The sequence below is a fragment of the Chiloscyllium plagiosum genome, unplaced genomic scaffold (genome assembly GCF_037043375.1).
Source record: "Chiloscyllium plagiosum isolate Xiang-an unplaced genomic scaffold, Cpla_swu_hap1 HiC_scaffold_7, whole genome shotgun sequence".
In the NCBI taxonomy this organism is placed as follows: Eukaryota; Metazoa; Chordata; class Chondrichthyes; order Orectolobiformes; family Hemiscylliidae; genus Chiloscyllium; species Chiloscyllium plagiosum.
Genome location: NW_028270145.1, coordinates 119,906,784 through 119,922,323, shown reverse-complemented (window position 1 = coordinate 119,922,323; position 15,540 = coordinate 119,906,784). Strand labels below are relative to the sequence as shown.

Below are 15,540 nucleotides of genomic sequence, written 5' to 3'. Positions count from 1 at the left end.
AGTGGAGAGAAAACAGAGTTAATGTTGCAGATATTGGTCACCGTAGCTTCATAGATGTTGTCAGACCTGCTGAGCTTGTCCAGCACTGTCAGTGTTTGTTTAGATATCTAGTATCCACAGTTCACAGAATCCCCACAGCATGGGAGCAGGCTATTCAGCCCATCAAATCCAGACCTACCCTCTAAAGAGCATCCCATTCAGCTCCCCATCCTATCTGTGCATTTCCCATTGCTGACCCACCCATTCCTGGACACTATGGGTAATTTCTTAAGGCCAATCCACCCTGACCTGCGCATCTTTTGGACTGTGGGAGGAAACCAGCACAGACACAGGGAGAACGTGTAAATTCCACACAGACAGTCGCCTGAGCTGGAATCGAACCCGGGTCCCTGGTACTGTGAAGCAGCAGTGCTAACCACTGAGCCACTGTGCCATCCTTCTTGGCTTATTCCAAAATCAATTATTCAGGACAGAATGACCAATTCAATGGAGAAAGAAGGGTCAGCACGGATTTCTAACGGGGAGATTGGGTTGATCGAACGTGCGGGAGGTTTTTGAGGAGGTAATGGAAAGGCTGGTTGAGGGTAACACGGTCGATGTGGTGAAGGTGGAATCCCAGCAGCTGCCTGAGACAGGGCCATACAACAGACACGTGAGGAACATGATAGGACTTGATAAAAGGGACAGCAGCAACATGGATACAAGCCTGGCTGGGTGACAGGGAACAGTTTTTTTCTAACGTACTCATGAGATGTGGGGGTCACTGTCTGGGCCCAGCATGCATTCCCCGTCCCTAGTTGCCCCTTGAGAAGGTGGGGCTGAGCTGCCTTCTTGAACCGCTGCAGTCCATGTGCTGTGGGTAGACCCACAATGCCCTTAGGGAGGGAATTCCAGGATTCTGACCCAGTGACACTGAAGGAACGGCGATATATTTCCAAGTCAGGATGGTGAGGGGCTGGGAGGGGAACTTACAGGGGGTGGTGTTCCCGTGTATCTGCTGCCCTTGTCCTTCTCGATGGAAGTGGTTGTGGGTTTGGAAGGTGCTGTCTGAGGGTCTTTGGTGTTTATGTAGCAAGTCCAGTTGGGTTTCTGGACAATGCTAACCCCCAGAATGCGGGGAATTGTGGGGGATTCAGTGATGGTAACACCATTGAACATCAAGGGGAAGTGGTTAGATAATCTGTTACAGAGTCATTGAGTTAGACAGCACAACCAGGCCCCTAGGTTCAATTCGTTCATGCCGATCAGATATCCTAAACTGATCTACTCTCATTTGCCAGCTCATATTCTCCAAACTCTTCCTATTCATATACCCATCCAGATGCCTTTTAATGTTGTAATTGTACCAACCTCCACCACATCCTCTGGCATCCTGGGCAATTTTCCACATTGTCGGGTAGATGCCAGTGTTGTAACTGGACTGGAACAGCTTGGCTCGGGGAGAGGCAGGTTCTGGAGCACAGGTCTTCAGGAGTATTGCTGGAGTGTTGTCAGGGCCCGTAGTGTTTGAAGTTTCCAATATCTGATTTGGATTGCTGGATATTGAAGTTGGACCCTTCCCATTACAAACTTGTAGATTACCTACCTCTGTGACAGGAGCCAGCAGTGCACTGGGAAAATAGGAAGCATTTTGTATTCCCTTGCAGGCTTCCCGTCTCAAGCCCCACAGGAAATACCTCACCACAAAAGGAGGGAGTTAAAATGCCATCTCACACTGCAGCTGTACAGAAATAACCTAATGACAATCTACGTGCTGAGGCCAGGGGCTAGACCTTCTGCCAACTTGTTTGGCAGTGCTGTATTAATCAATATTTGCCTCAACACTAACACACCTTACATTCTAATATGAACACTTGAAATTGTATCACCTCGATCTGATCCTGTTGATGCAACTTTGAGAATGTATACCAGTCCCAGCATTACATGAAAAAGCTTTCTGTTTCTTTTTTTTGCTCTCTTAAAATTTAAAACAAATGGAAAATTCAAAACACTTTATGAAATTCCTGCATTAATCTATCATCTGTTTGTGCTTCTTAAAATCCTAAAATAAAATTTATGGGAGGAAAAAGCTCAGCAGTTTGGCAGCATCTGTGCAGACAGAGAGAGAGAGAGAGAGAGAGAAAATGAGGGAGAGAGAGTGAGAAAGAGAGTAAGAGTGAGAGAGTGAGAGAGAGAGAGTGAGAGAGACAGAAAGAGAGATAGAGTGGTAACGTTTCAGAACTGAAAGAGCGTAATACTGGATTCGAGATCTAGGTGTTTATGTGCACAGATCAATGAGCCCCCACAAATTCCCCCACCCTCCAGCTGAAGAAATCCCTCCCCATCTCAGTTCGAAAGGGTTGTCCCTTCACCCTGAGGCTGTGCCCTCGGGTCCAAGTCTCTCCTACCAGTGAAAACACCTTCTCCGTGTCCAGTCTATCCAGACCTCTCAGTATTGTTGTTATTTTTCTGGTATGAACTATACGCCCCATTTCTCATCCTGGGCTTCTCCTCACCCAGGGAATGCGAGCAGCGGAAACTCTGTCTTTACCCTTAATGCTGAGGACTCACAGCTTTCAGAATGATCTACATGTGGATCATCTCAGCGGAGGGGGGGGGGGATAAATCCCAATTTCCCAATTACCAACAGGTTTACGATAAACTTCTTCTCTGCTGTTATCAAACTAATGAATGGATCTCTCATCTCTAGCTGCTTTAAGGAGACCACCATCACCTCGATGCCAAAGAAACATTAGACAGCCTGCCTCAATGACCGCCACCATTACAAACTGTTACTGATGCAACAGATCCGCTGCAGATACCATCTCCCTGGCCCTACACTCATCCCAGCAACATCCGGATCACAAGGATACCTACGTCTGACTCCCATTTACTGATAACAGCCCCATCTTCAACACCATAATCCCGACCAAACCCATCTCCAAACTCCGAGACCCAGGACTCTGCTCCCCCCTCTGTAGCTGGATCGACTTCCTGACCCATAGACAGCAATCAGTAAGGAACATGCCCTAACCCCTCCTCCACAGTCATCCCCAACAGCGGTGCCCCTCGAGGCTGGGTACTCAGCCCCTCACTATACTCCCTGTACACTCAGGACTGTGTGGCCAAATACAGCCCCAACGCCATTTACAAGTTTCTGATGACATCACTGTAGAGAGTCAGACCCCAAACCACGCTGAGACAGAGCCCAGGAAAGAGACTGAACCCTGAGAGCAGGGTGTGAAGGGAACAAGCTCTCCCTCAACATCAGCAAAATGAAGGAGCTGCTCATTACCTTCAGGAAGCAGAGTGGAGGGCACACCCCTGTCTGTATGAGTGAGGCTGAGGGGGAGATGGGCGACAGCATCAAGTTACTGGGAGGGACGGTCACCCACAATCTGTCCTGGGAGTGACAGTCACCCACAATCTGTCCTGGGAGTGATGGTCACCCACAATCTGACCTGGGAGTGACAGTCACCCACAATCTGTCCTGGGATTGACGGTCACCCACAATCTGTCCTGGGAGTGACGGTCACTCTAAATCTGTCCTGGGAGTGACGGTCACCCACAATCTGTCCTGGGAGTGACACTCACCCACAATCTGTCCTGGGGGTGACGGTCACCCACAATCTGTCCTGGGAGTGACGGTCACCCACAATCTGTCCTGGGAGTGATGCTCACCCACAATCTGTCCTGGGAGTGATGGTCACCCACAATCTGTCCTGGGAGTGATGCTCACCCACAATCTGTCCTGGGAGTGACACTCACCCACAATCTGTCCTGGGAGTGACGGTCACCCACAATCTGTCCTGGGAGTGACACTCACCCACAATCTGTCCTGGGAGTGACGGTCACCCACAATCTGTCCTGGGAGTGACACTCACCCACAATCTGTCCTGGGGGTGACGGTCACCCACAATCTGTCCTGGGAGTGACGGTCACCCACAATCTGTCCTGGGAGTGACGGTCACCCACAATCTGTCCCGGGAGGGATGGTCACCCACAATCTGTCCTGGGAGTGATGGTCACCCACAATCTGTCCTGGGAGTGACGGTCACCCACAATCTGTCCTGGGAGGGATGGTCACCCACAATCTGTCCTGGGGGTGACGGTCACCCACAATCTGTCCTGGGAGTGACAGTCACCCACAATCTGTCCTGGGAGTGACAGTCACCCACAATCTATCCTGGGGGTGACAGTCACCCACAATCTGTCCTGGGAGTGACACTCACCCACAATCTGTCCTGGGGGTGACGGTCATCCACAATCTGTCCTGGGAGTGACCCTCACCCACAATCTGTCCTGGGAGTGACGGTCACCCACAATCTGTCCTGGGAGTGACAGTCACCCACAATCTGTCCTGGGAGTGACGGTCACTCACAATCTGTCCTGGGAGTGACAGTCACCCACAATCTGTCCTGGGGGTGACGGTCACCCACAATCTGTCCTGGGAGGGACGGTCACCCACAATCTGTCCTGGGAGTGACGGTCACCCACAATCTGTCCTGGGGGTGATGGTCACTCACAATCTGTCCTGGGAGTGACGGTCACCCACAATCTGTCCTGGGAGTGACAGTCACCCACAATCTGTCCTGGGGGTGATGGTCACTCACAATCTGTCCTGGGAGTGACGGTCACCCACAATCTGTCCTGGGAGTGACAGTCACTCACAATCTGTCCTGGGAGTGACGGTCACCCACAATCTGTCCTGGGGGTGACGGTCACCCACAATCTGTCCTGGGGGTGACGGTCACCCACAATCTGTCCTGGGGGTGACGGTCACCCACAATCTGTCCTGGGAGTGATGGTCACCCACAATCTGTCCTGGGAGTGACGGTCACCCACAATCTGACCTGGGAGTGACAATCACCCACAATCTGTCCTGGGGGTGACGGTCACCCACAATCTGTCCTGGGAGTGACGATCACCCACAATCTGTCCTGGGGGTGACGCTCACCCACAATCTGTCCTGGGAGTGACGGTCACCCACAATCTGTCCTGGGAGTGACGGTCACCCACAATCTGTCCTGGGAGTGACACTCACCCACAATCTGTCCTGGGAGTGACGGTCACCCACAATCTGTCCTGGGAGTGACAATCACCCACAATCTGTCCTGGGGGTGACGGTCACCCACAATCTGTCCTGGGAATGATGGTCACCCACAATCTGTCCTGGGAGTGACGGTCACCCACAATCTGTCCTGGGAGTGACTCTCACCCACAATCTGTCCTGGGGGTGACAATCACCAACAATCTGTCCTGGGAGTGACGGTCACCCACAATCTGTCCTGGGAGTGACGGTCACCCACAATCTGTCCTGGGAGTGACAGTCACCCACAATCTGTCCTGGGAGTGACGGTCACCCACAATCTGTCCTGGGAGTGATGGTCACCCACAATCTGTCCTGGGAGTGACGGTCACCCACAATCTGTCCTGGGAGTGACGGTCACCCACAATCTGACCTGGGAGTGACAATCACCCACAATCTGTCCTGGGGGTGACGGTCACCCACAATCTGTCCTGGGAGTGACAGTCACCCACAATCTGTCCTGGGAGTGACGGTCACCCACAATCTGTCCTGGGAGTGATGCTCACCCACAATCTGTCCTGGGTGTGACAGTCACCCAAAATCTGTCCTGGGGGTGACGGTCATCCACAATCTGTCCTGGGAGTGACGGTCACCCACAATCTGTCCTGGGAGTGATGGTCACCCACAATCTGTCCTGGGAGTGACAGTCACCCACAATCTGTCCTGGGGGTGACGGTCATCCACAATCTGTCCTGGGAGTGACGGTCACCCACAATCTGTCCTGGGGGTGACGGTCACCCACAATCTGTCCTGGGAGTGACGGTCACCCACAATCTGTCCTGGGGGTGACGGTCACCCACAATCTGTCCTGGGAGTGACGATCACCCACAATCTGTCCTGGGGGTGACGCTCACCCACAATCTGTCCTGGGAGTGACGGTCACCCACAATCTGTCCTGGGAGTGACGGTCACCCACAATCTGTCCTGGGAGTGACGGTCACCCACAATCTGTCCTGGGAGTGACACTCACCCACAATCTGTCCTGGGAGGGATGGTCACCCACAATCTGTCCTGGGAGTGACGGTCACCCACAATCTGTCCTGGGAGTGACGCTCACCCACAATCTGTCCTGGGAGTGACGGTCACCCACAATCTGTCCAGGGAGTGATGGTCACTCACAATCTGTCCTGGGAGTGACACTCACCCACAATCTGTCCTGGGAGTGACGGTCACCCACAATCTGTCCTGGGAGTGACGGTCACCCACAATCTGTCCTGGGAGTGACACTCACCCACATTCTGTCCTGGGAGTGATGGTCACCCACAATCTGTCCTGGGAGTGATGCTCACCCACAATCTGTCCTGGGAGTGACGGTCACCCACAATCTGTCCTGGGGGTGACGGTCACCCACAATCTGTCCTGGGAGTGATGCTCACCCACAATCTGTCCTGGGAGTGATGGTCACCCACAATCTGTCCTGGGAGTGATGCTCACCCACAATCTGTCCTGGGAGTGACACTCACCCACAATCTGTCCTGGGAGTGACGGTCACCCACAATCTGTCCTGGGAGTGACACTCACCCACAATCTGTCCTGGGAGTGACGGTCACCCACAATCTGTCCTGGGAGTGACAGTCACCCACAATCTGTCCTGGGAGTGATGGTCACCCACAATCTGACCTGGGGGTGACGGTCACCCACAATCTGTCCTGGGAGTGACGGTCACCCACAATCTGTCCTGGGAGTGACGGTCACCCACAATCTGTCCCGGGAGGGATGGTCACCCACAATCTGTCCTGGGATTGACGGTCACCCACAATCTGTCCTGGGAGTGACGGTCACTCTAAATCTGTCCTGGGAGTGACGGTCACCCACAATCTGTCCTGGGAGTGACACTCACCCACAATCTGTCCTGGGGGTGACGGTCACCCACAATCTGTCCTGGGAGTGACGGTCACCCACAATCTGTCCTGGGAGTGATGCTCACCCACAATCTGTCCTGGGAGTGATGGTCACCCACAATCTGTCCTGGGAGTGATGCTCACCCACAATCTGTCCTGGGAGTGACACTCACCCACAATCTGTCCTGGGAGTGACGGTCACCCACAATCTGTCCTGGGAGTGACACTCACCCACAATCTGTCCTGGGAGTGACGGTCACCCACAATCTGTCCTGGGAGTGACACTCACCCACAATCTGTCCTGGGGGTGACGGTCACCCACAATCTGTCCTGGGAGTGACGGTCACCCACAATCTGTCCTGGGAGTGACGGTCACCCACAATCTGTCCCGGGAGGGATGGTCACCCACAATCTGTCCTGGGAGTGATGGTCACCCACAATCTGTCCTGGGAGTGACGGTCACCCACAATCTGTCCTGGGAGGGATGGTCACCCACAATCTGTCCTGGGGGTGACGGTCACCCACAATCTGTCCTGGGAGTGACAGTCACCCACAATCTGTCCTGGGAGTGACAGTCACCCACAATCTATCCTGGGGGTGACAGTCACCCACAATCTGTCCTGGGAGTGACACTCACCCACAATCTGTCCTGGGGGTGACGGTCATCCACAATCTGTCCTGGGAGTGACCCTCACCCACAATCTGTCCTGGGAGTGACGGTCACCCACAATCTGTCCTGGGAGTGACAGTCACCCACAATCTGTCCTGGGAGTGACGGTCACTCACAATCTGTCCTGGGAGTGACAGTCACCCACAATCTGTCCTGGGGGTGACGGTCACCCACAATCTGTCCTGGGAGGGACGGTCACCCACAATCTGTCCTGGGAGTGACGGTCACCCACAATCTGTCCTGGGGGTGATGGTCACTCACAATCTGTCCTGGGAGTGACGGTCACCCACAATCTGTCCTGGGAGTGACAGTCACCCACAATCTGTCCTGGGGGTGATGGTCACTCACAATCTGTCCTGGGAGTGACGGTCACCCACAATCTGTCCTGGGAGTGACAGTCACTCACAATCTGTCCTGGGAGTGACGGTCACCCACAATCTGTCCTGGGGGTGACGGTCACCCACAATCTGTCCTGGGGGTGACGGTCACCCACAATCTGTCCTGGGGGTGACGGTCACCCACAATCTGTCCTGGGAGTGATGGTCACCCACAATCTGTCCTGGGAGTGACGGTCACCCACAATCTGACCTGGGAGTGACAATCACCCACAATCTGTCCTGGGGGTGACGGTCACCCACAATCTGTCCTGGGAGTGACGATCACCCACAATCTGTCCTGGGGGTGACGCTCACCCACAATCTGTCCTGGGAGTGACGGTCACCCACAATCTGTCCTGGGAGTGACGGTCACCCACAATCTGTCCTGGGAGTGACACTCACCCACAATCTGTCCTGGGAGTGACGGTCACCCACAATCTGTCCTGGGAGTGACAATCACCCACAATCTGTCCTGGGGGTGACGGTCACCCACAATCTGTCCTGGGAATGATGGTCACCCACAATCTGTCCTGGGAGTGACGGTCACCCACAATCTGTCCTGGGAGTGACTCTCACCCACAATCTGTCCTGGGGGTGACAATCACCAACAATCTGTCCTGGGAGTGACGGTCACCCACAATCTGTCCTGGGAGTGACGGTCACCCACAATCTGTCCTGGGAGTGACAGTCACCCACAATCTGTCCTGGGAGTGACGGTCACCCACAATCTGTCCTGGGAGTGATGGTCACCCACAATCTGTCCTGGGAGTGACGGTCACCCACAATCTGTCCTGGGAGTGACGGTCACCCACAATCTGACCTGGGAGTGACAATCACCCACAATCTGTCCTGGGGGTGACGGTCACCCACAATCTGTCCTGGGAGTGACAGTCACCCACAATCTGTCCTGGGAGTGACGGTCACCCACAATCTGTCCTGGGAGTGATGCTCACCCACAATCTGTCCTGGGTGTGACAGTCACCCAAAATCTGTCCTGGGGGTGACGGTCATCCACAATCTGTCCTGGGAGTGACGGTCACCCACAATCTGTCCTGGGAGTGATGGTCACCCACAATCTGTCCTGGGAGTGACAGTCACCCACAATCTGTCCTGGGGGTGACGGTCATCCACAATCTGTCCTGGGAGTGACGGTCACCCACAATCTGTCCTGGGGGTGACGGTCACCCACAATCTGTCCTGGGAGTGACGGTCACCCACAATCTGTCCTGGGGGTGACGGTCACCCACAATCTGTCCTGGGAGTGACGATCACCCACAATCTGTCCTGGGGGTGACGCTCACCCACAATCTGTCCTGGGAGTGACGGTCACCCACAATCTGTCCTGGGAGTGACGGTCACCCACAATCTGTCCTGGGAGTGACGGTCACCCACAATCTGTCCTGGGAGTGACACTCACCCACAATCTGTCCTGGGAGGGATGGTCACCCACAATCTGTCCTGGGAGTGACGGTCACCCACAATCTGTCCTGGGAGTGACGCTCACCCACAATCTGTCCTGGGAGTGACGGTCACCCACAATCTGTCCAGGGAGTGATGGTCACTCACAATCTGTCCTGGGAGTGACACTCACCCACAATCTGTCCTGGGAGTGACGGTCACCCACAATCTGTCCTGGGAGTGACGGTCACCCACAATCTGTCCTGGGAGTGACACTCACCCACATTCTGTCCTGGGAGTGATGGTCACCCACAATCTGTCCTGGGAGTGATGCTCACCCACAATCTGTCCTGGGAGTGACGGTCACCCACAATCTGTCCTGGGGGTGACGGTCACCCACAATCTGTCCTGGGAGTGATGCTCACCCACAATCTGTCCTGGGAGTGATGGTCACCCACAATCTGTCCTGGGAGTGATGCTCACCCACAATCTGTCCTGGGAGTGACACTCACCCACAATCTGTCCTGGGAGTGACGGTCACCCACAATCTGTCCTGGGAGTGACACTCACCCACAATCTGTCCTGGGAGTGACGGTCACCCACAATCTGTCCTGGGAGTGACACTCACCCACAATCTGTCCTGGGGGTGACGGTCACCCACAATCTGTCCTGGGAGTGACGGTCACCCACAATCTGTCCTGGGAGTGACGGTCACCCACAATCTGTCCTGGGAGTGACGGTCACCCACAATCTGTCCCGGGAGGGATGGTCACCCACAATCTGTCCTGGGAGTGATGGTCACCCACAATCTGTCCTGGGAGTGACGGTCACCCACAATCTGTCCTGGGAGGGATGGTCACCCACAATCTGTCCTGGGGGTGACGGTCACCCACAATCTGTCCTGGGAGTGACAGTCACCCACAATCTATCCTGGGGGTGACAGTCACCCACAATCTGTCCTGGGAGTGACACTCACCCACAATCTGTCCTGGGGGTGACGGTCATCCACAATCTGTCCTGGGAGTGACCCTCACCCACAATCTGTCCTGGGAGTGACGGTCACCCACAATCTGTCCTGGGAGTGACAGTCACCCACAATCTGTCCTGGGAGTGACGGTCACTCACAATCTGTCCTGGGAGTGACAGTCACCCACAATCTGTCCTGGGGGTGACGGTCACCCACAATCTGTCCTGGGAGGGACGGTCACCCACAATCTGTCCTGGGAGTGACGGTCACCCACAATCTGTCCTGGGGGTGATGGTCACTCACAATCTGTCCTGGGAGTGACGGTCACCCACAATCTGTCCTGGGAGTGACAGTCACCCACAATCTGTCCTGGGGGTGATGGTCACTCACAATCTGTCCTGGGAGTGACGGTCACCCACAATCTGTCCTGGGAGTGACAGTCACTCACAATCTGTCCTGGGAGTGACGGTCACCCACAATCTGTCCTGGGGGTGACGGTCACCCACAATCTGTCCTGGGGGTGACGGTCACCCACAATCTGTCCTGGGGGTGACGGTCACCCACAATCTGTCCTGGGAGTGATGGTCACCCACAATCTGTCCTGGGAGTGACGGTCACCCACAATCTGACCTGGGAGTGACAATCACCCACAATCTGTCCTGGGGGTGACGGTCACCCACAATCTGTCCTGGGAGTGACGATCACCCACAATCTGTCCTGGGGGTGACGCTCACCCACAATCTGTCCTGGGAGTGACGGTCACCCACAATCTGTCCTGGGAGTGACGGTCACCCACAATCTGTCCTGGGAGTGACACTCACCCACAATCTGTCCTGGGAGTGACGGTCACCCACAATCTGTCCTGGGAGTGACAATCACCCACAATCTGTCCTGGGGGTGACGGTCACCCACAATCTGTCCTGGGAATGATGGTCACCCACAATCTGTCCTGGGAGTGACGGTCACCCACAATCTGTCCTGGGAGTGACTCTCACCCACAATCTGTCCTGGGGGTGACAATCACCAACAATCTGTCCTGGGAGTGACGGTCACCCACAATCTGTCCTGGGAGTGACGGTCACCCACAATCTGTCCTGGGAGTGACAGTCACCCACAATCTGTCCTGGGAGTGACGGTCACCCACAATCTGTCCTGGGAGTGATGGTCACCCACAATCTGTCCTGGGAGTGACGGTCACCCACAATCTGTCCTGGGAGTGACGGTCACCCACAATCTGACCTGGGAGTGACAATCACCCACAATCTGTCCTGGGGGTGACGGTCACCCACAATCTGTCCTGGGAGTGACAGTCACCCACAATCTGTCCTGGGAGTGACAGTCACCCACAATCTATCCTGGGGGTGACAGTCACCCACAATCTGTCCTGGGAGTGACACTCACCCACAATCTGTCCTGGGGGTGACGGTCATCCACAATCTGTCCTGGGAGTGACCCTCACCCACAATCTGTCCTGGGAGTGACGGTCACCCACAATCTGTCCTGGGAGTGACAGTCACCCACAATCTGTCCTGGGAGTGACGGTCACTCACAATCTGTCCTGGGAGTGACAGTCACCCACAATCTGTCCTGGGAGTGACAGTCACCCACAATCTGTCCTGGGAGTGACGGTCACCCACAATCTGTCCTGGGAGTGATGGTCACCCACAATCTGTCCTGGGAGTGACGGTCACCCACAATCTGTCCTGGGAGTGACGGTCACCCACAATCTGACCTGGGAGTGACAATCACCCACAATCTGTCCTGGGGGTGACGGTCACCCACAATCTGTCCTGGGAGTGACAGTCACCCACAATCTGTCCTGGGAGTGACGGTCACCCACAATCTGTCCTGGGAGTGATGCTCACCCACAATCTGTCCTGGGTGTGACAGTCACCCAAAATCTGTCCTGGGGGTGACGGTCATCCACAATCTGTCCTGGGAGTGACGGTCACCCACAATCTGTCCTGGGAGTGATGGTCACCCACAATCTGTCCTGGGAGTGACAGTCACCCACAATCTGTCCTGGGGGTGACGGTCATCCACAATCTGTCCTGGGAGTGACGGTCACCCACAATCTGTCCTGGGGGTGACGGTCACCCACAATCTGTCCTGGGAGTGACGGTCACCCACAATCTGTCCTGGGGGTGACGGTCACCCACAATCTGTCCTGGGAGTGACGATCACCCACAATCTGTCCTGGGGGTGACGCTCACCCACAATCTGTCCTGGGAGTGACGGTCACCCACAATCTGTCCTGGGAGTGACGGTCACCCACAATCTGTCCTGGGAGTGACGGTCACCCACAATCTGTCCTGGGAGTGACACTCACCCACAATCTGTCCTGGGAGGGATGGTCACCCACAATCTGTCCTGGGAGTGACGGTCACCCACAATCTGTCCTGGGAGTGACGCTCACCCACAATCTGTCCTGGGAGTGACGGTCACCCACAATCTGTCCAGGGAGTGATGGTCACTCACAATCTGTCCTGGGAGTGACACTCACCCACAATCTGTCCTGGGAGTGACGGTCACCCACAATCTGTCCTGGGAGTGACGGTCACCCACAATCTGTCCTGGGAGTGACACTCACCCACATTCTGTCCTGGGAGTGATGGTCACCCACAATCTGTCCTGGGAGTGACAATCACCCACAATCTGTCCTGGGGGTGACGGTCACCCACAATCTGTCCTGGGGGTGACGGTCACCCACAATATGTCCTGGGAGTGATGCTCACCCACAATCTGTCCTGGGAGTGACGGTCACTCACAATCTGTCCTGGGAGTGACACTCACCCACAATCTGTCCTGGGGGTGACGGTCACCCACAATCTGTCCTGGGGGTGACGGTCACTCACAATCTGTCCTGGGAGTGACACTCACCCACAATCTGTCCTGGGGGTGACGGTCACCCACAATCTGTCCTGGGGGTGACGGTCACCCACAATCTGTCCTGGGAGTGACGGTCACCCACAATCTGTCCTGGGAGTGACACTCACCCACAATCTGTCCTGGGAGTGACAGTCACCCACAATCTGTCCTGGGGGTGACGGTCACCCACAATCTGTCCTGGGAGTGACGGTCACCCACAATCCGTCCTGGGAGTGATGCTCACCCACAATCTGTCCTGGGGGTGACGGTCACCCACAATCTGTCCTGCGGGTGACGGTCACCCACAACCTGTCCTGGGAGTGATGGTCACCCACAATCTGTCCTGGGAGTGACACTCACCCACAATCTGTCCTGGGGGTGACGGTCACCCACAACTTGTCCTGGGAGTGATGGTCACCCACAATCTGTCCTGGGAGTGATGGTCACCCACAATCTGTCCTGGGGGTGACGGTCACCCACAACTTGTCCTGGGAGTGATGGTCACTCACAATCTGTCCTGGGGGTGACACTCACCCACAATCTGTTCTGGGAGTGACGGTCACCCACAATCTGTCCTGGGAGTGATGGTCATCACAATCTGTCCTGGGAGTGATGGTCACCCACAATTTGTCCTGGGAGTGACGATCACCCACAATCTGTCCTGGGAGTGATGGTCACCCACAATCTGTCCTGGGAGTAATGGTCACCCACAATCTGTCCTGGGAGTGATGGTCACCCACAATCTGGCCTGGGAGTGACACTCACCCACAATCTGTCCTGGGAGTGACGATCACCCACAATCTGTCCTGGGAGTGACGGTCACCCACAATCTGTCCTGGGAGTGATGGTCACCCACAATCTGTCCTGGGAGTAATGGTCACCCACAATCTGTCCTGGGAGTGATGCTCACCCACAATCTGTCCTGGGAGTGACACTCACCCACAATCTGTCCTGGGAGTAATGGTCACCCACAATCTGTCCTGGGAGTGACACTCACCCACAATCTGTCCTGGGAGTGATGCTCACCCACAATCTGTCCTGGGAGTCATGGTCACTCACAATCTGTCCTGGTCCACCCACATGGACGTGATGGTCAGGAAAGCACCACAACACCTCCACTTCCTCAGGAGGCTAAGGAAATGCAGCACGGCCACAATGACTCTTACCAATTTGTATAGATGCACCACAGAAAGCCTTCTATCTGGATGTATCACAGATTGGTTTGGCAACTGCTCTGCCTCAGGACCACAAGAAATTACAGAGAGTTGTGAAACAGCCCAGTCCCTCCCAAAAACCAGCCTTCCATCCACTGACTCCGTGTACACTTCCTGCTGTCTCAGCAAAGACTCCTCCCACCCCGTTATAATCTCTTCCACCGTCTTCCATTGGACTGAAGATACAAAAGTTTGAAAACACGTCCCGACAGATTGAAGAACAGCTTTTCCCCGGCTGTTATCAGAATTATGAACAGACCTCTCAAATATTATTTCTGATCTGTGTCTCTCTGGTACACGTGACAATAATCAATCATACATTAGAGTTGATCTTTCTCTGCACCTTCTCTGTCGCTGTAACACGATATTCTGCATTCTGTTCTATTCCCCTGGTGTACTTATGTAAGGTATGATTTGTCTGGATATCATGCAAAACAATACTTTCCACTGTATCTCAGTACATGTGACAATAATAAATCAGTCTGGTAGGAGGTTTAATTCAGCAGCAAGTGCACCCACCTCATATTCACTGACACAACTCACTGACACGTAATCAATGATGCACCGACCGAGCCACTCGTCAGGCCTGGAGCTCAGGATGTCATTCCGACAGGTTTCCAGATGTGGCTGTAATTTGATGAGGAGGCTGCGGGACAGCAAGAACCCGAAGCCACCATGACAGTAATGGCCATCGGTGTCACCCCCGATAAACTCCTGAGGACAGCCCATGTACAGGTCAGTGTTGATGCTCAGGTGGTTCACTAGGCTTTTGATGCGATCACTCTCAGTGTAGGAGTCATCCTGAATGAGGAAGAACCAATCATACTCACTGCTGAAATGCTCAAAGATGTACTTCACTGTTTGGTACATGTTCCAGATTGGCCGCTCATCGCCGTGGGTTACAATGTACATTCCGTGTGGGATCTTCCTGCTCCTGGAGCCGGTGAAGTACAGGACCTTGTCAATGTGGTGACCAATTGTCCGGTTCACCGCCACGGCCAGAGAGTTGAGAGTAGTTTTCGATGTGAGAACTCCCACAAACAAACATTCCCGGATCCCCAGTTCGGTGCTAATGTAACGCGATCTAAAATAAAACAACAACAACCTCGATTCATATAGCACCTGGAATGGAACTAA

At 54.5% G+C, this 15,540-nt stretch overlaps 1 protein-coding gene across 1 annotated transcript in view; it reads right to left on the bottom strand.

Annotated features, from left to right (window-relative positions):
• The window catches only part of LOC122551861 (chondroitin-polymerizing factor, non-catalytic subunit-like), a 111,056-nt gene that overhangs the window by 19,465 nt on the left and 76,051 nt on the right, over positions 1-15,540 (bottom strand). Inside the window, exon 2 of the mRNA XM_087989434.1 lies at positions 14,923-15,487. Within this exon, the coding sequence (XP_087845560.1) occupies positions 14,923-15,487 (565 nt within the window). The remainder of the gene's footprint in view (positions 1-14,922; positions 15,488-15,540) is intronic.